This window comes from Cherax quadricarinatus, chromosome 92, assembly GCF_038502225.1.
Source record: "Cherax quadricarinatus isolate ZL_2023a chromosome 92, ASM3850222v1, whole genome shotgun sequence".
Classification (NCBI taxonomy): Eukaryota; Metazoa; Arthropoda; class Malacostraca; order Decapoda; family Parastacidae; genus Cherax; species Cherax quadricarinatus.
The window spans coordinates 4,491,122-4,519,084 of record NC_091383.1 but is presented as its reverse complement, the minus strand read 5'-3'; the positions used below and the strand labels follow the sequence as shown (position 1 = coordinate 4,519,084).

Sequence of the window (27,963 nt, the reverse complement as noted above, 5' to 3'; positions counted from 1 at the left end):
AAACACCACCCCACAGTAGGGTGGAACACTACCCCACAGTAGGGTGGAACACCACCCCACAGTAGGGTGGACCACCACCCCACAATAGGGTGAAACACCACCCCACAGTAGGGTGAAACACCACCCCACAGTAGGGTGAAACACCACCCCACAATTGGGTGAAACACCACCCCACAGTAGGATGAAACACCACCCCACAGTAGGGTGAAACACCACCCCACAGTAGGGTGAAACACCACCCCACAGCAGGGTGAAACACCACCCCACAATAGGATGAAACACCACCCCACAGCAGGGTGAAACACCACCCCACAATAGGGTGACACACCACCCCGCAGTAGGGTGGAACACCACCCCGCAGTTCGTGGAACATCATAAACATTAAAGCTCTCTCTGTTAAAAGTGTCCAAATTAATACATGTCAACTAATACCATAACAAGTCACTTCGATTCCCCCACAAATTTGATAAATAAAACATCCAACACACACAATTTCTCGGTACATCAATTTAACAATTAGATTTATAACAGTTATACCAAACTGAAATACATATATCCTTGCTCATTTTTTTTTTTTTTGAAAATCTTCGCACTATATCACCAATAACCATATGAGCTTTCTAAAAAATTATATGTGCTCTCTCCTCAGTCAAGAAATGAGCTCATGGCAACTCATTCAGTGGATGATTGGTTGGGTTTAAAGCCTATCAGCTTTTTTAAGGTCATTAAGGTTTTGTGAAAACTTTATACCACTAGTCAAGAATACTTTAATTCCTAAAATTGGGATTAAAGTAAACTTTAAGTGTATATGCACAATGATGCATACCTCTCAGTGTATACTCGATGAAATACACACAACTCTTGGTGTGTATTTGTTGACACACACACACACCTCTCGCTCTCCGTGTATATTTGCTGACATACACACACCTCTCAATATATATCTGCAGACATACACACACCTCTTGTTGTATATTTGCAGACATACACAGCTACAGGTGAATATGCATGCCGTTGACTCAGGAAATGAGCTCTTTGTAGAATGTATTAGCAGTAACTTCTGCAACATGGCCTTTCCACTATGCCAGGTGTGACACTAATATAAAAACCTTCTCTTCATTTCTTGGAAGGCACTGATTTCCCATTCTCACCTGGACAGTTCATACAGGAAGATATAACTCTGGAAGTTAAAGGATACTATCATATATACAATATACACACATACATTCTTACTCTACCTCCGCCCCATTCTCCCCGTAAAAATCCAAGTGTTGGATTTTATTTACTTCAATTCAAAAACCGAATACCATAAAGCCTGCCTGATGCAATACTTTTTCTAGGTTTTCTACACAACACTCTGACTGATAAGTTTCCCTGATTTTTCCTTAAACCAAAGCTGCTGGCATTAGTTAAATGTATTTTCTATCACTTATTACATAAACCCAATATGTACAGGATTTTTAAATGCTGTTATGATCACATAATACCTAACTTAAAAAGTACATTCAAAAAACAGTGGAAAAGATTTTAGCAGTTTGTACAAACATACACTTTCTCGTTTTACACAGAAATTTGTAGATTATCGCAAGGCAGCACAGTATGCGCTTTTCCGTCCCAACCATCATAGTATCATGTTAAGTACTAATGATGAAACATGGTAGTTTCATCATGGATGGTATCTAAGTTGTAGTTGCCAGTTGCAGAAGTATCAATCATTGATATCCTAAGCTGGGCGTTAAGTATCATCATCCGACATTCACAACCATAATAGAAATACTGACCCTCTGTATAACGGACATCAGAATTATGAAAGAAAATCTGCTGGGTCAGTTTGGAAACAATGGACAAAGTTTTCTGCTATCATTACTATCATGGAAACACAACCTCATGTGTATCCACCACAACTGCCATTACCGGCCACCCGCTTTCCCCTGCTAGTTCATTATACTGGAGATTTACTGTTCAGTTGAACCCCATAATCTTCATGCTTTATAGTCACATTATGGTCATATTTTGTCTTTTTGTTTCTAACAAGACCCCTATTTGTGGTTTCTGTATTCATATCACTTTTAGAAACCTAATCCTCTTCTTCAAACTGCAGGATTCAACTGCGTAATTAATAACTCCTGAACACTTACACAATCTCGTCAATAGCAAAAATATTAGGCAAATACCAGTGGCTCTAAATACACTATAGATGCTAACTTCATTAAGCATCAGTTAGTTTTAGTTATCAGAGTATTCTTAGAAACCATATTTCCAACCATTTTCATAAAAGAAATTAGAACAATTCACATACTGAACAAACACTGGGATTAATTAGCCTGCCATTTAAATGACCCGTTCATAATCCACTGCTGAGTGACAGATCCGTCGCACGGCTTGAGGACGGGTAGGGTGACATCTCGTGGATCTGGCTTTTGCAAGCACCGGCCAGAGTTCACATGACGGACTGACCCATCCTGAAAATGTAATAAATATTAGAATGCAACTGCTGAAAATATTGCACTACATATATGGTATGACCTGTCAGGAAGTGGAATAATCAAGATAAGAAGTCATGAAAGTAGAAGCCATACAAATTTTTAAAGGCAGGAACCACAAGGCCAACAAGACAGGCTGATTATAGCCAGATACTGGCTGATTATAGCCAGATACTGGCTGATTATAGCCAGATACTGGCTGATTATAGTCAGATACTGGCTGATTATAGCCAGATACTGGCTGATTATAGCCATATACTGGCTGATTATAGTCAGATACTGGCTGATTATAGCCAGATACTGGCTGATTATAGCCAGATACCAGCTGGATATGGCCAGATACTGGCTGGATATAGCCAGATACTAGCTGGATATAGCCAGATACTGGCTGATTATAGCCAGATACCAGCTGATTATAGCCAGATACCAGCTGATTATAGCCAGATACTGGCTGATTATAGCCAGATACCAGCTGATTATAGCCAGATACTGGCTGATTATAGCCAGATACTGGCTGATTATAGCCAGATACCGGCTGATTATAGCCAGATACCGGCTGATTATAGCCAGATACCGGCTGATTATAGCCAGATACCGGCTGGATATGGCCAGATACCATGATATAGGCAGATACCATGGTGATATAGCCAGATACTGGCTGGATATAGTTCTTAAAGCAATTAAACTCCATAAAAGCCATATAGCATGTACTAATACGATACTCAATTCTCTTGTATTCATTGCAACTCCTAAATTTATATTTACAACCACCCAAGACACTGTATATAAAAGAAATCAATCAGACATTGCCTAATTAATCTTATTAGTCTTAAGTTTGCCCGAAATGATCTGTATATTAAGGGGCATTCTGTATGCACATTGCACACATAAATGTCACCCACTGCTGTACACACATTGTATCATTTGAAATATTCTTAATCTTCAAACCTTAACATCTATTACCAATACATTTAACTCTCATTCCCAACAATTCATAGCTTGATCTCATGTGCTCTGCCATGTTCGAAGTCTTCAGCCTCCTCATGAATGCAACAGTGAAAGGCATATGTGCACACATGCAGAACGTTGGGAAGTGGAACAGAATTCTTCCTCCGTAAGCCATGTGTGACGTAATAGGCGACTAAAATGCCGGGAGCAAGGGGCTAGTAACCCCTTCTCCTGTATATGTTGCTAAATTTAAAAAGAGAAACTTTCGTTTTTCTTTTTGGGCCACCCCGCCTTGGTAGGAGACAGCCAGTGCTTTAAAAGAAGATATAGAAGAAACACTTTCACCAGATCAACCAGGCTGTGGTTCGTATGTTGGACTATGTGTAGCCAGCAGTAACAGTCTGGTAAATTAGACCCTGATCCACCAGGAGGCCTGGTCATGGAGTGGGGCTGTGGGGTCATTGATCCCTGGCATACCTTCCAGGTAGGTAGATCATCACTCACTCCATCACTGTCTTGCCAGCCAGAGATGTGCCAATACTACAGTTAAAACACTGCAACATATTTCCACCCCCATATATATGTCTTTAAATGCATAACCAATGACAGATCTGCTGATACATAATAAATAATAAGTACTAATTTTAATATATATATAACAATAATTATTAGTAAAAATAATCATCACTCTATGACACCACAAAAAAATCACCAATATAAATAAATTACAGATCCATATAAATTTCTCAGTGCTAACACAACATGAAAAAAAACTCCAAACATCCATATACATATAACTTTCTCCACATTCACACATCAACATAGTCTTATGATAAGTAAACTTTTCAGTGGGTTTCAGTATTTTGTGAGAATTTTCGGCGTAGAGTCCACAATAAAGCTGTTAGCATGAGCAGTTGCAGAAGGATTGGTGGTAGTATTTGTTGCAAGATAAATATAACAAGTGGTGCCAGCAGCCATTGCATTATCTGTACCAATACCAGCCACAGAAGCTGGAGTAACAATCTCACTACCACCCTTTCTATGAAGTGGAGACAGTGTTGAGTGAAAGGGACCAATTGTACCAGGGCTCTTAGTATGGTCACAGTTAACATCACAGTCTGGTCCAGTACATTGGTGATGCCTGCTAACACTGCAACTTGCAGTGGTACCAGCTTGAAGAACACACACACCAGTGTTGCTACCATATGAAGAACTCCAAACATAAATTCCTTTAGGAGTATCCAGAAGAAATATAACATGAGTTTTTCCACAACATGCAGCACATTGCTGATGTGTATCAACATTGCAATTTGCAATGGTACCAGAAAACGTAGTCTGAGCAAGAACCACACCAGTGTTGCTACCATCTGAAGAAGTTCCAACAAAAATTCCTTTAGCAATAACCACAAGATATGTAAAATGAACTTTTCCAGAAGATGCAGCCAAGGTCGTGCGACAGATGATACCTGCACAATCATCTTAATCATTAACAACATTTTCAACAGAACTGCTGGTATAATCTCTACAAGCTCAAAGAAAACTTCCTTCAATAACAATGGAAAAATCTTCCATAGGATTTGCATCACACGGTACTGAAATTTCAGTACTATGGGGACCAGACTGAGCCCCCAGTGTAGGAGATGGACAGTAATGAGAAGGGTTATTCTTATGAGGTAAGCTATCCAATGATGAAGTGCCAGCTCTACCAGTATATAAGCTTTCTTGATGAACATCACTACCTGTGACAGCACTGTAAAGATACCCCAGAACAATGGTATTTCTATCCACTCTAGAACTATCACTAGAGTCAAGAGTGTTAAGGAGCATACAGGTGACTTCCGGAAGATATAAAAAACAAGTCTTGCCAGGGGTAGGATCAGTAAAACTAACAACTTTGTTAATGGTACAATGATTTTCATCATGGCAAGTGAGCATAATAGTCTTGCCAGTGGGACTAACAACCATGTTAATGGTACAATTAATTTAGCCACAACTACCACATCCATAAACAACTACAAAGTAGTCATGAAAGCTTGTTTTGGACTTGGTATGGTAAAGTTGACCATAATTTCTCTGGACCGAATATCTGACGACATTATTTCTTGGTATAGACATCCACAGTGCATACCAGTACTGATCACTGGTATGTCATAGTACCAATTTTCACATGATAAAGGTTCAACTGAGATCAAGTTGAGAGACTTTAGAACGTTACGTTGGTTCCCAAGTTCCTTATCAATGTCCTGAAGATAAACTTCGGTGAACACCACGACAGAGAGAACACGGAAGAACACGAAGATATGAGACATTTTTAAAGTTATCATAGCAACTAAGTTCTCAGTAAAATTGTTCACTTGATAACTCGACAACTTTCATAGCTCAAGCTGACTGATATCAGTAAATTTATATTAAAATAATGAAATATAGTTGGAATGGAATATTATTATTATTCTTATTATTTTTGCTTTAGCTTATTAATTAACACTTTCATGGTCTGTCCTGTACAATTATGGCTACAAAGCCAGGGTCCAAGCCATCGATCAACGCCAAAATTCTAGCAGCTTCTAATTTAGAGCAAGAATGTTGGTAGGCCTACATCTAAGAGAATGGGTTCGCGTGGTAGTGCGCGCAGTATACAAAAAATCGGGGCACCCACATTGCATTGTGGGAATGCCATCTCAGTACCATTTGTTCATCATGCCTGGCAGCAAGGAAGCTCTCACTCCTTGGTGAATTCTGACTCTCCTATTCCCATATTATAGTTCTAACACTGATGCAAGTGGATCTGAAGAGGAATTCTATGGTTTTGAACCACATGGTATATTGTACTATATGGCACAATAGTACTATATGGTACAATGGTACCATATGGTACAATTGTACCATATGATACAATATACCATATGATACAATATACCATATGGTACAATATACCATATGGTACAATATACCATATGGTACATTGTATCATATGGTACAGGGACCCTAATGGAAATAAGTCACTTCGACTTTATGGGCTTATCCTAGGTTTTCCACACACATATTCTGCTATATATGTTAATCTATGTAACTGTATTTGTGTGTACCTGAATAAATTTACTTATGATGCCACATGTGCTTGTGTAAGTTTATTCAGGTATACACAAATACAGTTACATAGATTATCATACATAGCAGTGTATGTGTAAAGATCCTAGGATAATCCAACAAAAGTCAGTGACTTATTTCCATTGGGGTCCCTGTATCTGTACCATATGGTGCCCTATACCATATGCAATTCCAAGGAGACTGAGTATATCCTGTGGCCCTACACCTGGAATAGACAGTGAAAGTGATGATGATGTGGCTACAACTGGGATGGATAGACCACATGCATCAGTAGGTGGTGGTGGTGCAACAAGCACTTGTGCTTGCAGCGTGCTGCATGCGGCACCAGCCCAGACTGGGAGCGAGTCTCTGACTCAAGCCGCTGACTCAGCAGTTCCAGGACAAAGGACACTGGCATCCACCAGTGGAAGTAGATTACTGTGGCTGAAATGTATTTGTTTTTTTGCAACAATAATGCTTATGCCTCATGTCTATAAGCATAATATAAAATCATACTGGTGTACAGGTGATTAAGACACCACTGTGCATGACACATTGTTTTAAAGATTTTCACAGACTGTAGAAGTCCTAGCAACATGTCCAGTGACTGTACATATGTAAATATATAATAGAACACTATTAATATACAACATTTTTGCAAGTTTTTTGCTGTAAACAATTATTGTAAACAAAATAATGCTGGAAATATCAGTGCAGTTACTGTGTTGAATACAACGAGTTTACATATATACATTATGCATTATATTGGTCTCACAGGGCACAGACATTACTGGAAAAAACAAAATTAGAAAAGAAAAAAGGAACAAAACAGTAAAATAAAAAAGTGCGACTTTACGGAAGTCGTTTATGTTGCTGCCACCCAGTCATCGAGGGTCAACTTCACGACTCTATATATTGGAAACTACTGATCGGATTTTCTTTTTTAATACCTATAGAAAATTATTATCTTTAATTCTGTAAGTTTTTTTTTTTTTTCAAAATTCTTGGACCCTGACTGTCACACTGAGATTTGACCTCTGGACCCTGAAAGTGTTAAGATGTGTTGTGTAGTGTTAAAATATGTTGTGTTGTGTTGTGTTGTGTTGTAGTGTAGTGTTGTGTTGTGTGTAGTGTTGTGTAGTGTTGTGTTGTGTAGTATTGTGTTGTGTAGTGTTGTGTTGTGTTGTAGTGTAGTGTGTTGTGTGTAGTGTTGTGTAGTGTTGTGTAGTGTTGTCTTGTGTTGTAGTGTAGTGTTGTGTTGTGTGTGTAGTGCTGTGTAGTGTTGTGTAGTGTTGTGTAGTATTGTGTAGTGTTGTGTTGTAGTGTAGTGTATTGTGTGTAGTGTTGTGTAGTGTTGTGTAGTGTTGTGTAGTGTTGTGTTGTGTAGTGTAGTGTTGTGTAGTGTTGTGTAAAGATGTATTGTGTTGTGTTGTGTAGTGTTAAGATGTGTTGTGTAGTGCTGTGTTGAGGAAGAAAACATAATAAACCTCCCAGAGATCCCTACAGTCACCTCAGTAATAAACCTCCTGGAGGTCCCTACAGTCACCTCAGTAATAAACCTCCCAGAGATCCCTACAGTCACCTCAGTAATAAACCTCCCAGAGATCCCTACAGTCACCTCAGTAATAAACCTCCTGGAGGTCCCTACAGTCACCTCAGTAATAAACCTCCTGGAGGTCCCTACAGTCACCTCAGTAATAAACCTCCTGGAGGTCCCTACAGTCACCTCAGTAATAAACCTCCCAGAGATCCCTACAGTCACCTCAGTAATAAACCTCCTGGAGGTCCCTACAGTCACCTCAGTAATAAACCTCCTGGAGGTCCCTACAGTCACCTCAGTAATAAACCTCCTGGAGGTCCCTACAGTCACCTCAGTAATAAACCTCCTGGAGGTCCCTACAGTCACCTCAGTAATAAACCTCCTGGAGGTCCCTACAGTCACCTCAGTAATAAACCTCCTGGAGGTCCATACAGTCACCTCAGTAATAAACCTCCTGGAGGTCCCTACAGTCACCTCAGTAATAAACCTCCTGGAGGTCCCTACAGTCACCTCAGCAATAAACCTCCTGGAGGTACCTACAGTCACCTCAGTAATAAACCTCCTGGAGGTCCCTACAGTCACCTCAGTAATAAACCTCCTGGAGGTCCCTACAGTCACCTCAGCAATAAACCTCCTGGAGGTCCCTACAATCACTTTAGCAATCAAGACCCATTAATACAGTACCTGGTCATTATAGTTCCACATCTGGTTGCCACCCATGCCATGGCAGCGGACCAACTTGACCGGTCCGCTGGGATTGGACGCGTCCAGACAGTTGTCGTCCGACATTATCTGCTGCCTCTTAGTGTACGCAAATACCTGACCATGGTATTAATAACATTAATATAAATAAAAAAAGTAAAAATAAACAAATTAAAATATGGAGATTTTAAAAAATAAATGATTCTTTCAATAGTTATTATTATAATTAAAATTAAATTAACTTAGAATAAAACTGGTTAATGTTATGAATTTTAACAAACCTTTTATCTATTTTGAAAATGGATGGATATTACCATATACAAAAAAATGCAAATTTTACATTATCAGGAAGAAACTATTGATTTAAATATGCAAATTATTTCAAAATTTTGAACAATACTTATTAATACTAAAATCATTAATAATAGACTAGTGTATAAGAGAATTTTTTTTTAAAATAGGTCTACCAAAGAAAGGGAAAATATAGGCCTATCAAGCAGAGGTAAGCGTGCAAGTTGCAAGCACAAAATCTCATACAAGCTAAAAGCAACAGCAAAACTCATCAATAAAGCATATGCGAATTGTTGCAGGGGTGCCGTGAGTACCGTAAGAGACAACACAACAAGTGTCAGAGGCCCAAGACTGTTCAACAGCCTCCCAGCATACATAAGGGAGATTACCAATAGACCCATGGCTGTTTTCAAGAGGGAACTGAACAGGTACTTAAAGTCAGTAGCTGACCAGCTGAGCTGTGGTTCCTACGATGGTTTATGTGCAGCCAGCAGTAACAACCTGGTTGATCAGGTCCTGATCCACCATAAGGCCTGGTCATGGATCGGGCCATGGGTGCATTGATCCCTAAAACACCCTCCAGGTATACAGGGATGCCGACTCCCAGAACACCCTCCAGTTAGAATCCAGGAATATGGGGGCATTGGCCCCCATGTACCTGGAGGTAGGGGGGCTTGGGAGGAAGCAACCACCCAGAGAGGTACTACCATCCTGTGGAAGGAGGTTGGTAGACAGCAGTCAAACAGGGAAGTAATACCGTCCTGACAAGCGAGTGTGAAACGGAAGCCTGTAATTGTTTTACATGATGGCAAGATTGCTGGTGTCCTTTTTCTGTCTCATAAACATGCAAGATTTCAGGTACGTGTTGCTACTTCTACTTACAATTAGGTCACACTATATATGCATGTACAAGCATGCGTGTGTAGTGTGAGCTCCGGGTTTTCTTCTATTTTCTTACTAGTTCTTGTTCTTGTTTATTTCCTCTTATCGCCATGGGGAAGCGGAACAGAATTCCTTCGTAAGTCATGCGTGTCATAAGAGGCGACTAACATGCCAGAACAAGGGGTTAGTAACCCCTTCTCCTGTATACATTACTAAATTTTAAAAGAGAAGCTTTCGTTTTTCTTTTCAGGTCACCCTGCCTCGATGGGATACTGCCAGTGCATTGAAAAAAAAAATTATGTACGTATGTATGGACATAATCTTCTATTATTTGTGAATGTTGGGCGAGTCTTTTGAATAGCATGAAGAACTGATGCATATTGTTTTGCACTGCAAGTGTATTGCTTTCCATGAACATTATAATTAGTGTCCTGTACATCTGCTTTATTGATTGTAGGCCTTTAAAAAATAAAAGGCTTAATTTTCTTGATGTAAAAGTTGTCATTTCATAAATGGGAAGAAATTTAGTACAATTACTACAACAGTCGGGTAAAGCTTAAACTCGATATAAATTACAGGACTGTATATATCTCTGTATTGCAGACAAACTTAAAAATGAACGTACGACCTAAAAAATAAAAAGTAACTCTTAATTACACTTTGCATAATGTCCGGTATTAATTTTCCCAAGCCAAGGCAGTACAGTTCATTCAGCTTGACAAATACATCACACTGATGGTATAAAAGACTGACAACTTCATGAATTAGACATGAGTACCACCTGGGTATCTTTATTTTGAGGATTTTTCACCCACCAGTGGCTGCATTAGTTCATTACAGAGGTTGTAAACTGGAGACAGTAGAAGATGAGGTTATCAGTCCCTCACCTTCGTCAAAGATAAGGTATTAATTACAGTAATGCTTCATATATACAGCACCTAATTCGGTGTTCCATATTTTCGTTGGCTTTCAAATGAGCCATTGTTCATTATGTTCAGTGCTTTTACCACTTTTCTGTTGTTTTCTTACAACGCTAACGCGACGGGCTGGAGTTTTGAGACTCTATGATCGCGGGTTCAATCCCGGCCGGGGGTATGGTTTCTTACAACAGTTGTGTAAGGGAAAGCTGACCGACACTATATTTTAAGGTAAGTATTGTATATGACTTAAGAAATCGTAATGACACGATTGCAAATAAACCATACCCCCGGCCGGGATTGAACCCGCGGTCAGAGAGTCTCAAAACTCCAGACCGTCGCGTTAGCCACTAGACCAGCTAGCCACAATAAGATTCATCCAACTAGGTATATTTCTACACCATAGGAAAGTTAGCACAGGCACCACTGTGACCACAAATGCAAGTTTTTACAGACGAATCTCCAGCTAGCGTGGCCGTGACGAACTCTAGCTCAAGTCCCTTCACTGCCGTCAACATGACTCAAGAAATCGTAATGACACGATTGCAAATAAACCATACCCCCGCCCGGGACGGGCTGGAGTTTTGAGACTCTATGACCGCGGGTTCAATCCCGGCCGGGGGTATGGAAGTATTGTATATACCTGGATATACCAGTATATTTATTTTACTTTATTTGTTTTTTACGCCTAGCTGTATTGAGAACTTAATATATGACAGTGTAAACATATTATCAGGCATTTTAGACACATTCAGTAATGAAAAATTGCTTTTTTCCACCTGCCAGCGATATTTACTTACCACCCAGGGTTGGTAACCTAAGTCATACAAACAAGGTTCTCCTGTACTTCATTTTCTAATACCTTCAAAAATTGTGCTAAATTGTAATATCATAATTTTTATATACATCATCTCAACTACAAATTAAAGTACTGTAAAAAACTAGCTATATCTCTGTTGTAAAGGAAATCAATGTATAATTAAGATTTACCACTCTTAATATGCCTAGTATTAAGTAGAGTGTAAGTGCTAGGTTTAGTCTGCCCAAAATGCCCAACATAATAGTGGCTGGGGCATTACACATTGCAATCTTTGCAAAGAAATGAAATCTTTATCTTTTATCTTCATCTTTAAAGATACCCAGGTGTTACATGTGTCTAATTCATTTACAAACACTACAGGACAATATCCGAGTCCCCACAGACATATGCACGTCAGTGTACGCACTTACACACCTGTTTATTTGACAGCTTCTGACAGACTGACAGTTTTAGAGATGACTGAGAACGAGTCAAGCACATATCATCTGATGTTTTTATCTGTTGGTTTGAATATGACACAAACTCACTCACTGGGGAATTTCTATGTACATTTTGAAAAATAAAAATGATATTAGTCACATCTTTATAAAATCACGATTCGGTTGTTTTGCTACCACGGTGGCAGTTCCCAAAGGAGGGAAATCCAAATCCATAACTCATGCCGAAAGTGGACATCACAAATGTTCAGCGCAAACAATACAATTTAACTTCGACACACTATCCACACTTTATATATCGTGGAAGAATATATATTTGCAAAAATCTTTAATTTAAAAAAAAAATGCAATAATTCTTTTTTTTTTAATCCTAATATGGAAAATTTAACTCACTAAATTTAACTGCTTCCAGAGGTTCTGAAATCAGTTTCAATAGTCAATCAACTACCCATGAAACGATCTTATAATTAATGCAAGTATATATTCATATCCACGTGGGCAAGAGTATATACCTTTGATATACCTCTGATGAGTTTCTAGAGTTTTTCTACTCTTGGAGCCTGGCCATGGTCCAGGCTCATCTGGTGCTAGCCTGGTCAACTAGATTGTTGCTGCTGGTGGCCCACAACAATCCACATATATATCTTCCTTACATCCCAAATACATGCACAACACCCCATGCAAGTCTTACATTACTGAAGTGCAAATTTATAATGTTAACAGCATGCAACACTGAAAAATTAATGAATGCAACATGTGCAACACCTATGCATCTCTACAGTGAATATGTGTCACCAACCATTGCCTTCATCAATTCAATACAAATTAAGATACGAAAATAGTGACATCTCACATCATTTTTCAAGTTTCTGAATAATTTTCTTGCATTATCAATATATTTGCTATATACAGCCTCTCCTCACTTAGCAATGTACTCATTTACTGATGACTCGTACTTATGATGGGCTCTGACAACTACACATACCTAAATAATGTGTATTAACCCTTTCACTGTTGGTAGCGTATAGGTATGGCTTACAAGCCAGTGTTGGCGACGTATTAATACCCCAAAATTCTAGCGGCTTCAAATCTAGCAGGAGAAGGCTGGTAGACCTACATGTCAGAGAGTGGGTCTGTGTGGTCAGTATAAAAAAAATCCTGCAGCAGGCAGTGCATAATGAAAAAAAACAAACTCCAACTGTGTTTTTGCATTAAAATGCCAAGTTTGATGTGTACAGTGGACCCCCGGTTAACGATATTTTTTCACTCCAGAAGTATGTTCAGGTGCCAGTACTGACCGAATTTGTTCCCATAAGGAATATTGTGAAGTAGATTAGTCCATTTCAGACCCCCAAACATACACGTACAAACGCACTTACATAAATACACTTACATAATTGGTCGCATTCAGAGGTGATCATTATGCGGGGGTCCACTGTATTTTTGTTTGGTATTTATGGTTGTATTCTCGTTTTCTTGGTCTCATTTGATAGCATGGAAGATATACTACAGAAATAGAGATGATTTTGACTAGTTTCATGATGAAAGGTATCTTGAAATTGAGCTCAAAGTAGCAGAAATCTTCAATTATTGCCGATGTTCAAGAGTAAACAATACATGTCCAACTGGCCAGTCTTATACAGTCACAAATGGGTTGACATGATTTATACAATTATTACAATAATGCAGTAGTCTGCATAACAGTAAATCTTCTATTTTTTTTGTGAATAAAAATTCAAAATAGAAAGCAAGACTAATATAAGAGGGGCCTGGAGACATGACTAATGAACAGAGAAAACATTATTTTAGTGCCAGGAATGTCTGCACTGTTTATTCTGGACCCTATTTTGAAACTGGCATCTTTTGAAATTTGTGTGAAACTCGCCAAATTGCCAATTTCTGACCACTTTATTGGGTAGTTGAAATCTGTAAATGGGCAGTTTCTTGTACTCAAGCGATAGAACAAATGGAGTTCTAGAGAATTAGCTATGAGTTTGGTTGACTGGAACAATGGAATTGGCTGAAAATAGGGCTCAAAGTAGTCAAACTCGCCAATGCGCATACATCCTGAGACCGCTAACTTTGTGAGAGCGTAATTCCATAAGTTTTACATCAAATTTCGTACTTTTGGTGTCATTACCATTGGGAAGAGATTCTCTATCATTTCATAAGAAAATTTTTTTCTTTTTTTTTAATTCTTGGACACCGAGAGCAAGTTTGTGAGCATGGGTCTCGACAGTGAAAGGGTTAAGAGCTGATTTCCTCTGTTGTGTTTATTACAATATACAATAAACTACTGTATAAACATTTAAAAATATACTAGAAATGTTATAAATGGTGGAAAGGTGTCATTAAAACAATACCAAAGATAGCTAATACAAACCCATTACCATTATAGTATGGAAATATAAACACAAATGCAGTATAATGTGATCCTTTATTGACAACGTTTCACCCACACAGTGGGCTTTCTCAAGTCACACACGGATCTACCCAGGTAGATCCGTGTGTGACTTGAAAAAGCCCACTGTGTGGGTGAAACGTTGTCAATAAAGGATCACATTATACTGCATTTGTGTTTATATTTCCATTGTGTCGGTATTTTATACCATTTATTTCCACCATTATAGTATGCTCCTCACTTAGCGACAAATTCACTTACCGATGTGGTCTTAGGTGTAGAACTTCATCGTTAAGTGAGGAGAGGCTGTACATCATTAAAACTCAAATAATTTGGGTAAAAATTCAGTGTTGCACAAGTGTTATTCATCAAACAAGTAATTCATCATGCATAAATTCAATTATAACTGTGCAAGAACAAAACACAGAACACCTAGAAATCACAAATATCCATCTTAGTTGTCTGAATAACATGCATAAAAAAAAAAAAAAAAATGAGTGGTGTAAAAAAGACTGAAAAGATTCACAGAACATTATAGGGAATTAGTTTTATAATGAGCTCAGAGAACATTATAAATTAGCTTTATAATGAGATTTGGTAGATGGAAGAGGTTGTGAGCCGGGAAGCGGCTGGAGAGAGAGAGAGAGAGAGAGAGAGAATGTTTTCAGAAAAGTCCCGTTTAAATTCTCCTATGTTGTCTGACAGTACCCGACCTCTGCTATGTTGTCTGACAGTACCTGACCTCTGTTATGTTGTCTGACAGTACCTGACCTCTGTTATGTTGTCTGACAGTACCTGACCTCTGTTATGTTGTCTGACAGTACCTGACCTCTGTTATGTTGTCTGACAGTACCTGACCTCTGTTATGTTGTCTGACAGTACCTGACCTCTGTTATGTTGTCTGACAGTACCTGACCTCTGTTATGTTGTCTGACAGTACCTGACCTCTGTTATGTTGTCTGACAGTACCTGACCTCTGTTATGTTGTCTGACAGTACCTGACCTCTGTTATGTTGTCTGACAGTACCTGACCTCAGTTATGTTGCCTGGCAGTACCTGACCTCTGCTATGTTACCTGACCTATGTTGTCTGGCAGTACCTGACCTCTACTATGTTGCCTGGCAGTACCTGACCTCTGCTATGTTACCTGACCTATGTTGCCTGGCAGTACCTGACCTCTGCTATGTTGTCTGGCAGTACCTGACCTCTACTATGTTGCCTGGCAGTACCTGACCTCTACTATGTTGTCTGGCAGTACCTGACCTCTACTATGTTATCTGGCAGTACCTGACCTATGTTATCTGGCAGTACCTGACCTATGTTGTCTGGCAGTACCTGACCTATGTTGTCTGGCAGTACCTGATCTCTGATATGCTGCCTGGCAGTGCCTGACCTATGTTCTCTGACAGTATCTGTCCTATGTTGCCTGGCAGTGCCTGACCTATGTTGCCTGACAGTACCTGATCTATATTGCCTGACAGTACCTGATCTATGTTGCCTGACCTCTGCTATGTTACAATGGTCCATTTACGAAGTGTGACTTGTAAATGGTCCCCAGTGAGACCAAAATGTCGTCAAAATTCCCACTCTCTATGTGCAGGTTGTGTACAGTTAATGCCATTATTATGATGTTAACTACATAAGAAATCCTACTTAACAGTCTGTGTGTAATTCTTAAGTTTTCCCAAAATTCACAGCATACCAGCGGCTTTCTTTTATGCCTAACAATATTTTATTATACGTAAACTACATTATCTCTGTATCGCATAAATAAAAATTTTGTATTTGTATTATTATTACTGGTTATTATTATTATCATCATCATTTTCTCTCTCTCTTCATTCGTTACATCTGGCTGCCACCCATACATGCAGGAAACTACAAGAGGTATGATAAAGCTCATGGAGCAGGGAGGAGAATGGACCTAGTAGCGACCAGCGAAGAGATGGGGGTCCAGGAGCTATGACTTGACCTCTGCAACCACAAATAGGTAAGAACAGAACAATAAAAAAAAGCTGGAAAGTTAAGCGGTGTATTATGATAAATAAATCATTCATAACCAGACCTGGTTGCCACCCAAACCATGGCAATAACTGGTGCCCAAATTCTCGCCACTCTTGCGACCTAAAGTATCCAGGCAACTCTGCGTCTCCGCGTTTCGGATCTAAGAAAGATTCAAGTTAAATAGCATAAAAAACAGAAATGTTATATTCCATTCAGATCTCTTTAAAAACCTATGTTATATAGTTTTTTTTTTTTGTAGTTGAAAAGGGACATCCAAAATTGAATATGTATTAAAAAACAGCAATATCGTATTTCAGTCCTCTCTCTTAAAAACCTATTGTATTTAGTGCATTTTTTGCAATTAGCAATAGAAAAGGCACATCCATAATTGAATATATAGTATATCAGAAACAGCAATATCATATTTCCTATTATGTATATATAGTGCAATTTTTTGCAACTGCAACTGAAAAGGCACATCCAAAATTGAATAGTATGCAAAGTAATCACAATTATAGCCATTGTTTTTAAAGAGGTGGAGTGGTAAGCCAGCGGAAGGCCTTGGTCAGAGGACCAAAAGCTTCAGCTGCAGGTCATCATCTCAGTAAGACCATCATCAAGAAATGCTTCCTCTATTTCCTGACAAACCATATCTAACCTAACCACAGTTGGAGGTGAATGATAGCTCTAGGCCTTTCGTGTTACAATCAACACTTTATCAGGAGCTTGCAATGTTGCAGAAATGATTAGGAAGCCCAAGCAAATTACCTGAACTAATCTGCTTGGACTTCCTACTCACTGGGTGACCCTGTGGCCTTGTTGGCAAAGCTCTCGCTTCACACACGGAGGGCCCGGGTTCGATTCCCAACGGGGTAGAAACATTTCAACGCTTTTCCTTACACCTGTTGTCCTGTTCACCTAGCACCACGTAGGTACCAGGGTGTTAGTCGACTGGTGCGGGTCGCATCCTGGGGGACAAGATTGAGGACCCCAATGGAAATAAGACAGGTAGTCCTCGATGCACTGACTTTCTTGGGTTATCCTGGGTGGCTAACCCTGCGGGGTTAAAAATCCAAACGAAATCTTATCTTATTGCTGCAACACTGCAAGCTCCTGATGTACTGAGTGCAACACAAAAAGCCTAGAGTTATCATTCAACCCTCCCCCTCCCCCTCCCCCCACACACACTGAGCTCACTTTATATCCTTATTTCGGAGATTAAAATATTGTTTACTGGCGGTGAACAGGTGAAATGCGGTCTTGTTGATTTTTGTGTGGCCGAAAAACCAACCAACAACACTAACACAAGTCTTTATATATATATATATATATATATATATATATATATATATATATATATATATATATATATATGAACATGCAAGATTTCAGGTACGTCTTGCTACTTCTACTTACACTTAGGTATTTCTAGTTCTTATTCTTGTTTATTTCCTCTTATCTCCATGGGGAAGTGGAACAGAATTCTTCCTCCGTAAGCCATGCGTGTTGTAAGAGGCGACTAAAATGCCGGGAGCAAGGGGCTAGTAACCTCTTCTCCTGTATATATTACTAAATGTAAAAGGAGATATATATATATATATTATATATATATATATATATAATTGTTTTACATGATGGTAGGATTGCTGGTGTCCTTTTTTCTGTCTCATGAACATGCAAGATTTCAGGTACGTCTTGCTACTTCTACTTACACTTAGGTCACACTACACATACATGTACAAGCACATATATACACACCCCTCTGGGTTTTCTTCTATTTTCTTTTTAGTTCTTATTCTTGTTTATTTCCTCTTATCTCCATGGGGAAGTGGAACAGAATTCTTCCTCCGTAAGCCATGCGTGTTGTAAGAGGCAACTAAAATGCCGGGAGCAAGGGGCTAGTAACCTCTTCTCCTGTATATATTACTAAATGTAAAAGGAGAAACTTTCGTTTTTCCTTTTGGGCCACCCCGCCTCGGTGGGATACGGCCGGTGTGTTGAAAGAAAGAAAGATATATATTTATATATATATACATATACACATATATATATATATATATATACAAACCTATATATATATAATAATGTGAGTAGTCACGAAAGCGCTTGGAATTTCTCTATTCTTTCATGTATCTTATTGCATATATATATACATACATGTATATACATAGTCTCAACTGTTGGTATACAGGTGAAATGATGTCTTAATGAGCTTACACAGTCAATAAACCAGCCGACAACACTAGTACAAATTCTCGTAGATACATACCATACAGGTGGTCCTTAAATTTCAATGGGGTTATGTTCCGACAGATAATTACTGTAACTAACTAAATGCCAGTATTGAAAAGTAAATATAAATGAATAGCAAGTTAAGGACTTGTTGCCTTCTTGCTGGATAATTAAGTTTCTTTACGATGGTGCTCTTGTACCATCGTAAATTTGAAATACATATCGTAAGTCAAATCATCATAAAGTCAAGATATCATAAGTCAAATCATCGTATGTTGAGCAGCACCTGTACTAATCTTAACTGTTGGCGAACAGGTGAAATGTAGTCTTAATGATCCTTATGCAGCCACAAACCATCTGACAATGCTAATACAAATCTGTAACATACCTCTCCCAAGTAGTAATAATCCAATGGCATCTGTGACTCTGGGTAGATGTTCTCCAGGAACCAGCGGAAGCTTTTACACTTGAGGTCTTTCCGTAACTTGCGTCGGGAACTAACATCACCGTAATCAACACTTCGTGCACCTAGATATCATTTAGATATAAATCGTTATACAATGAAATACTAGTGCAATCTATACTATATTATATTAGTTATAAAATCAAACACATTAAACTTAATATTTTTAGTCATTATCACACATTTCTAAAATATGTTTAAGCCAAACATTACTCAAAAACAAAAGTTTTTATCATTATCATTATTATTATTATTATTACTATTATTAATATTATTTTCAAGGTTTACAAGATGGAATAAATAAGGTAAGGATGGAATAAGGATGAGGATTTTGTTGTTCTTGATATTAATGGCAATGATCCCTGTGAATGATACAACTCTGACATTATTACCACATACCAATATGTCTGGGTATATTTAGCAGCTTAAAGCATATATAAAGTCTTAAATTATAAAGCAGAAATTCTCCTATCATAGAACAGTAGTACATGCAAATGTGAATAGTTACAAATACAGTGGACCCTCGAATTTAGTAGTGCCATTTCTGTATGCAAAACTATTTTAATCTATAAAATGTATTTTTTGTTAATATTTCCCATAGGAAATAATGTAAATCCAATTAAACCATTCCAGACTCCCAAAAATATTAACAAAAAATACATTTTATAGATAATAAAAATAGTTTTGCATACAGAAACGGCACTACTAAATTTGAGGGTCCACTGTATTCTATAATAGTTCATAATTGTACCAACAAAAAGACAGAAAGATAGAAAATTAGAACTAATGACTATGTGTAGATTCAGAAGTAAAAATACGATTAAGGAACGCCCTTCTTTACAGCGCCCCGCTGTACAGTGCTTCGTTTTACAGCATTTTAAAAATACAGCGGTTTTCAACTAGAGTCATTCTTCATTTATTCAGACTTCCTACAATAAATATATTCACCACTCACTATAAGCAAAGGATGAAAATATTTTAAGCTAAGTAATGTGTGCACTGTATTTGTATTTTTTAGACCTAGCTCTATTGATCACTTAATACATGATAATGTAAATATGTTATCAGACTTTTATATGTTTCACCTTACAGCAACTTTTGCTTTACAGCAGCAGCCAAGAACCTGACCTACTGTATAAGCTGGGTCCTCCTTTACAGCAGTAGCCTGGAACCTAACTTGCTGTATAAGCTGGGCCCTCCTTTACAGCAGTAGCCTGGAACCTAACCTGCTGTATAAGCTGGGCTCTCCTTTACAGCAGTAGCCTGGAACCTAACCTGCTGTATAAGCTGGGCCCTCCTTTACAGCAGTAGCCTAGAACCTAACCTGCTGTATAAGCTGGGCCCTCCTTTACAGCAGTAGCCTGGAACCTAACCTGCTGTATAAGCTGGGCTCTCCTTTACAGCAGTAGCCTGGAACCTAACCTGCTGTATAAGCTGGGCCCTCCTTTACAGCAGTAGCCTGGAACCTGACCTGCTGTATAAGCTGGGCCCTCCTTTACAGCAGTAGCCTGGAACCTGACCTGCTGTATAAGCTGGGCCCTCCTTTACAGCAGTAGCCTGGAACCTAACCTGCTGTATAAGCTGGGCCCTCCTTTACAGCAGTAGCCTAGAACCTGACCTGCTGTATAAGCTGGGCCCTCCTTTACAGCAGTAGCCTGGAACCTAACCTGCTGTATAAGCTGGGCCCTCCTTTACAGCAGTAGCCTGGAACCTAACCTGCTGTATAAGCTGGGCCCTCCTTTACAGCAGTAGCCTAGAACCTGACCTGCTGTATAAGCTGGGCTCTCCTTTACAGCAGTAGCCTGGAACCTGACCTGCTGTATAAGCTGGGCCCTCCTTTACAGCAGTAGCCTGGAACCTAACCTGCTGTATAAGCTGGGCCCTCCTTTACAGCAGTAGCCTGGAACCTTACCTGCTGTATAAGCTGGGCCCTCCTTTACAGCAGTAGCCTGGAACCTAACCTGCTGTATAAGCTGGGCCCTCCTTTACAACAGCAGCCTAGAACCTGACCTGCTGTATAAGCTGGGCCCTCCTTTACAACAGCAGCCTAGAACCTGACCTGCTATATAAGCTGGGCCCTCCTTTACAGCAGCAGCCTAGAACCTGACCTGCTGTATAAGCTGGGCCCTCCTTTACAGCAGTAGCCTGGAACCTAACCTGCTGTATAAATGGAGCCCTCCTTTACAGCAGTAGCCTGGAACCTAACCTGCTGTATAAGTGGAGCACTCCTTTACAGCAGTAGCCTAGAACCTAACCTGCTGTATAAATGGAACCCTCCTTTACAGAAGTAGCCTAGAACCTAACCTGCTGAATAAGCAGGGCCCTCCTTTACAGCAGTAGCCTAGAACCTAACCTGCTGAATAAGCAGGGCCCTCCTTTACAGCAGTAGCCTAGAACCTAACCTGCTGTATAAATGGAACCCTCCTTTACAGAAGTAGCCTAGAACCTAACCTGCTGTATAAGCAGGGCCCTCCTTTACAGCAGCAGCCTAGAACCTAACCTGCTGTATAAATGGAGCCCTCCTTTACAGCAGTAGCCTGAAACCTAACCTGCTGTATAAGCAGGGCCCTCCTTTACAGCAGTAGCCTAGAACCTAACCTGCTGTATAAATGGAGCACTCTTATATTGTTACGAGTGGTTATTGATGTTGGATGGAAGCCACTGCCCACAAATACAGGTAATATAAATATGCTTAGAACATAACAAATCAACAACAAACAACTAAGAATGGCTGACATGTGTCACTCTTGATACGAGAATAAGTTATTGGTACAAGAATAGTGTGTGTCACTCTTGGTATGAAAGCAAGTTACTGGAACAAGAATAGACTGTCACTCTTGGTACAAGAATAAGTTATTGGAACAAGAATGGATTGTTGGTACAAGAAATGGATGTATGTGCAATATTGACCCATGTTCATTATTGTGAAAACAGTGGTTGAAAGGTCCTTGTACCACTGAAGAATCTTTTATTTAGATGTCTTACCAACCATACCCCCGGCCGGGATTGAACCCACGGTCATAGAGTCTCAAAACTCCAGCCCGTCAGGCTGGAGTTTTGAGACTCTATGACCGCGGATTCAATCCCGGCCGGGGGAATGGTTTGTTTGCAATCGTGTCATTACGATTTCGTGAGTAGATGTCTTACCCACTGGAAATTTCATCCAGCACTTCATAAATCATTTCACCCATTGGGATCACCCACTGGGGTCACCCATTGGGATTACCAACTGGAATCACCCACTATACTCAATCATTACAACCACCCACTACAATCACCCACTGGTATCAGTATACGATCCAGCCATAAGCAGCAGACACAGTAAGTTCTTGTAAAACTATTTTATTTATTTCTTTTTTGCAAATGCAATTGATACAGCACATGCAAAATTAAACTGCACATACCATGAAGGCCTCTTCCTGTGCATTTCAGTTTTGGATGGATTTTTTTAATTGCATTTATAAAAAAAACATTGCACTAAATAGGGGAGCTTTTTTGAGGGCTGTGTAAGTCTTTATTTTGTAAAGGATGTCTAGTTCAAAGATAATAAAGAGTTTGTGTTGTGTTCCCCTTTATTGGTGCAAAACTATTATTTTGTAGATCTTTAGAAGATAATAAAGTATTAGATAAATTAGGCAAGTTATAAATCAAAGTCTTTACTTTGTAATACCTAGTACACAGATAATAAATAGTACAAATAATAAAGAGAAGTTCTGCTTTATTGGTGCAAAATTTTTATTTTGTACAGCTTTAATAAATAAAGCATTAGATAACTCAAGCAAGTTATAAATCTCTTTGCATTAACAAGATAAAAAGTGTTTTAAGAAATGGTCATTCAGGTAACCAGTTAGTGCAGCTACAAGCTAGAAGCTCTCTAATAAGCCAGTGTTAGTGCTGTGATGGTGTAGAAATGTACAAATTGGTACAGAAAACAGTGATAAAATACGGGATAATGAGTTGCAATAACATGGCTGGAATAGTTCGACAAAAGCCCACACTGGGTTGGTAACGCTCTTGCCTTGTACACTGAGTGTTTGTGGTTCGATCACCAGCCAGGTGGAAACATTGGGCGTGTTTCCTTACACCTGCTGTCCCTGTTCACCTAGTAGTAAGTAGGTACCTAGGTGTTAGCTACTTTACACCTTCTGTCCCTGTTCACCTAGTAGTAAGTAGGTACCCGAGTGTTAGTGGACTGATATGGGTGACATCCTCGGGGACAAGACTGAAGAACTACAATGGAAATAAGACAGTCCTTGATAACACACTGACTTTCTTGGGTTATCCTGGATGGTTAACACTCCCTACCCCAGGTTATCCTGGGTGGCTAACACTCCCTACCCCAGGTTATCCTGGGTGGCTAACACTCCCTACCCCAGGTTATCCTGGGTGGCTAACACTCACTACCCCAGGTTATCCTGGATGGCTAACACTCCCTACCCCAGGTTATCCTGGGTGGCTAACACTCCCTACCCCAGGTTATCCTGGGTGGCTAACACTCACTACCCCAGGTTATCCTGGATGGCTAACACTCCCTACCTCAGGCTATCCTGGGTGGGGGTTGAACCCATGGCAAGTGAACACCCTGCCTGATGCATCAAAATCCTCTTACCTGCCAACCGATTCAGAGCTAATGTTAAAAAGCATCTTTTTTAACATAACTGAGATAGTAATATGCTATGTCAAACAAAACCAACTTCCACTCAGCTCTGTTCGTTCTTCCAGTCTTCCTTCAACTTCCATATATAATTCATAACATATCTTATCCCACTGTATCTATACTGCAACTAAGTAACTTTCTGTATCTTCACCACCTCTTTTCAACCACTTCACAAAACTGAAGATTGTTGAATCAGTTTGAAATAATACATAATATGTACTTTTGTTTCTAGGTAGTAGGTTGGTAGACAACAACCACCCAGGGAGCTACTATCGTCCTGCCAAGTGAGTGTAAAACGAAAGCCTGTAATTGTTTTACATGATGGTAGGATTGCTGGTGTCTTTTGTCTGTCTCATAAATATGCAAGATTTCAGGTATGTCTTGCTACTTCTTCTTGCATTTAGGTCACACTACACATACATGTACAAGCATATATATACACACCCCTCTGGGTTTTCTTCTATTTTCTTTCTAGTTCTTGTTCTTGTTTATTTCCTCTTACCTCCATGGGGAAGTGGAACAGAATTCTTCCTCCGTAAGCCATGCGTGTTGTAAGAGGCGACTAAAATGCCGGGAGCAAGGGGCTAGTAACCCCTTCTCCTGTATAAATTACTAAATTTGAAAAGAGAAACTTTTGTTTTTTCTTTTGGGCCACCCCACCTCAGTGGGATACGGCTGGTATGTTGAAAGATGTACTTTTGTTCTCCATGGGGAAGTGGAACAGAATTCTTCCTCCGTAATCCATGCGTGTTGTAAGAGGCGACTAAAATGCCGGGAGCAAGGGGCTAGTAACCCCTTCTCCTGTATAAATTACTAAATTTGAAAAGAGAAACTTTTGTTTTTCTTTTTGGGCCACCCTGCCTCAGTGGGATACGACCAGTTTGTTGAAAGAAGAAGAATATATATACACACCCCTCTGGGATTTCTTCTATTTTCTTATTATTTCTTGTTCTTGTTTATTTTCTGTTATCTCCATGGGGAAGTGGAACAGAATTCTTCCTCCATAAGCCATGCGTGTTGTAAGAGGCGACTAAAATGCCAGGAGCAAGGGGCTAGTAACCCCTTCTCCTGTATATATTACTAAATGTAAAAGGAGAAACTTTTGTTTTTCCTACCCCACTCAGTAGGATACGGCCAGTGCGTTGAAAGACGAAGATGTACTTTTGTATCTGACCATTTGTTCATTAGCTACCTTTCTGATTGTACTTATGATTAAAGACTAAAGATTCTTTATTGCAACATGAAACAGTGTTTATATAGAGATGGGTGACATGTAAGTGTGCATAAAGAGAGCCCCTTAGTATGCATATAAAAATTCCTAATAGTCTGTGTCTAAATCTTAAGTAATATCTAAGCATTAGAATTAATTTGCCCAAAATGATTTGCTTATTAGTGGCTTTCTTTAGTGCCTAACACTGTTTTATTACATGTAATCTATATTATCTTATACCATATTATTCCTGTTCTTGTTCCATCAATCCATCAACTCAAGTACATAGCTAACTCCATCCTTAGTGTATCAATAATTACATTTCTTTTATTGCATTACTAAATACCTCCAATATAATAAAAGCTATATATTCTTATTTTCGTGTAATGGTAATCATATTTTAGAGTTAAGGCTGCCTAAATGCCAAGCATAATAAGGGTCTTTCTATAAAGTAGTTTATATATGTCAATTATCCTAACTATTTAAGGTACTACTGTACTTGATTTTATAGAAATAGTACTTTATTATAAGTAGACGAGAATTTTTTTTTTTGACACACTGGCTGTCTCCCAGCAAGGCAGGGTGACCTAAAAAGAAAACAAAAGTTCTTCTTTTGACATTTAGCAATGCATACAGAAGAAGGGGATATTAGCCCCTTGCTCCCGGCATTTTAGTTGCTTCTTTCAACACGCATGGCTTATGAAGGAAGAATTCTTCTCCGCTTCCCCATGGAGCTGCTGAGAGTTATGAGTATTACATAGTTATAAAATAAGTGAAACAAAAATATCACGTAAATGTCAGAGAAGTGCACTGATTTATAATACACACATACTAGAGATAGGGGTGAGAGGTGGTGGTAAAACAATAAGCCAGTGAGATGTGGGGTAAGTGTTGGATTAGTGCAGGTGCTGCTATCTACAGTGATAAGTGAGGCAGTGGCAGACTAAGAGCAAGTGGACCCTAGAGCAACACACACTAACCTCTCAATATAATGGACCATCCAAACCACAGAACAGGCGGGTTACAATCCATGGCGAGTGAGTTATAAAACTCCAGGCCAGTGCATAAGCCACTAGACCAGTGGCTTATGCACAGAAACTTCATGGTTTATTTGTAATTGTGTTGTTATGATTACAGGAGTTATAATGGACCTCGATGTAAGTGACTTCTAAAATAACAAATTCCATGGGGTTAACTGTGCTTCAAAATGCCTTTATTTTTAATAATTATTGCAATATTTCTGAATTTTTGTAGGTAGTACGTTGGTAGACAACCACCCAGGGAGGTACTACCGTCCTGTGGTAGTAGGTTGGTAGACAACAACCACCCAGGGAGGTACTACCGTCCTGTGGTAGTAGGTTGGTAGACAACAACCACCCAGGGAGGTACTACCATCCTGTGGTAGTAGGTTGGTAGACAACAACCACCCAGGGAGGTACTACCGTCCTGTGGTAGTAGGTTGGTAGACAACAACCACCCAGGGAGGTACTACCGTCCTGTGGTAGTAGGTTGGTAGACAACAACCACCCAGGGAGGTACTACCGTCCTGTGGTAGTAGGTTGGTAGACAACAACCACCCAGGGAGGTACTACCATCCTGTGGTAGTAGGTTGGTAGACAGCAACCACCCAGGGAGGTACTACCATCCTGTGGTAGTAGGTTGGTAGACAGCAACTGCCCAGGGAGGTACTACCGTCCTGTGGTAGTAGGTTGGTAGACAACAACCACCCAGGGAGGTACTACCATCCTGTGGTAGTAGGTTGGTAGACAACAACCACCCAGGGAGGTACTACCATCCTGTGGTAGTAGGTTGGTAGACAGCAACTGCCCAGGGAGGTACTACCGTCCTGTGGTAGTAGGTTGGTAGACAACAACCACCCAGGGAGGTACTACCATCCTGTGGTAGTAGGTTGGTAGACAACAACCACCCAGGGAGGTACTACCATCCTGTGGTAGTAGGTTGGTAGACAGCAACTGCCCAGGGAGGTACTACCGTCCTGTGGTAGTAGGTTGGTAGACAACAACCACCCAGGGAGGTACTACCGTCCTGTGGTAGTAGGTTGGTAGACAACAACCACCCAGGGAGGTACTACCATCCTGTGGTAGTAGGTTGGTAGACAGCAACTGCCCAGGGAGGTACTACCGTCCTGTGGTAGTAGGTTGGTAGACAACAACCACCCAGGGAGGTACTACCATCCTGTGGTAGTAGGTTGGTAGACAACAACCACCCAGGGAGGTACTACCGTCCTGTGGTAGTAGGTTGGTAGACAACAACCACCCAGGGAGGTACTACCGTCCTGTGGTAGTAGGTTGGTAGACAGCAACCACCCAGGGAGGTACTACTGTCCTGTGGTAGTAGGTTGGTAGACAACAACCACCCAGGGAGGTACTACCATCCTGTGGTAGTAGGTTGGTAGACAACAACCACCCAGGGAGGTACTACCATCCTGTGGTAGTAGGCTGGTAGACAACAACCACCCAGGGAGGTACTACCATCCTGTGGTAGTAGGTTGGTAGACAACAACCACCCAGGGAGGTACTACCATCCTGTGGTAGTAGGTTGGTAGACAACAACCACCCAGGGAGGTACTACCATCCTGTGGTAGTAGGTTGGTAGACAACAACCACCCAGGGAGGTACTACCATCCTGTGGTAGTAGGTTGGTAGACAACAACCACCCAGGGAGGTACTACCATCCTGTGGTAGTAGGTTGGTAGACAACAACCACCCAGGGAGGTACTACCATCCTGTGGTAGTAGGTTGGTAGACAACAACCACCCAGGGAGGTACTACCATCCTGTGGTAGTAGGTTGGTAGACAACAACCACCCAGGGAGGTACTACCGTCCTGTGGTAGTAGGTTGGTAGACAACAACTGCCCAGAGAGGTAC

General features: G+C 40.0%; 1 protein-coding gene across 4 annotated transcripts in view; it reads right to left on the bottom strand.

Annotated features, from left to right (window-relative positions):
- Positions 1–521: 521 nt before the first annotated feature.
- Pgant5 (polypeptide N-acetylgalactosaminyltransferase 5) overlaps positions 522–27,963 on the bottom strand; it is a 95,678-nt gene continuing 68,236 nt past the window's right edge. For all 4 annotated transcript variants that reach the window (XM_070104484.1, XM_070104483.1, XM_070104485.1 and 1 more), the window contains 4 exons: positions 19,133–19,272; positions 16,574–16,672; positions 8,743–8,877; positions 522–2,462 (listed from right to left, as the gene is read on the bottom strand). In XM_070104484.1, the coding sequence (XP_069960585.1) occupies positions 2,316–2,462; positions 8,743–8,877; positions 16,574–16,672; positions 19,133–19,272 (521 nt within the window). In that variant the 3' untranslated portion in view covers positions 522–2,315. The remainder of the gene's footprint in view (positions 2,463–8,742; positions 8,878–16,573; positions 16,673–19,132; positions 19,273–27,963) is intronic.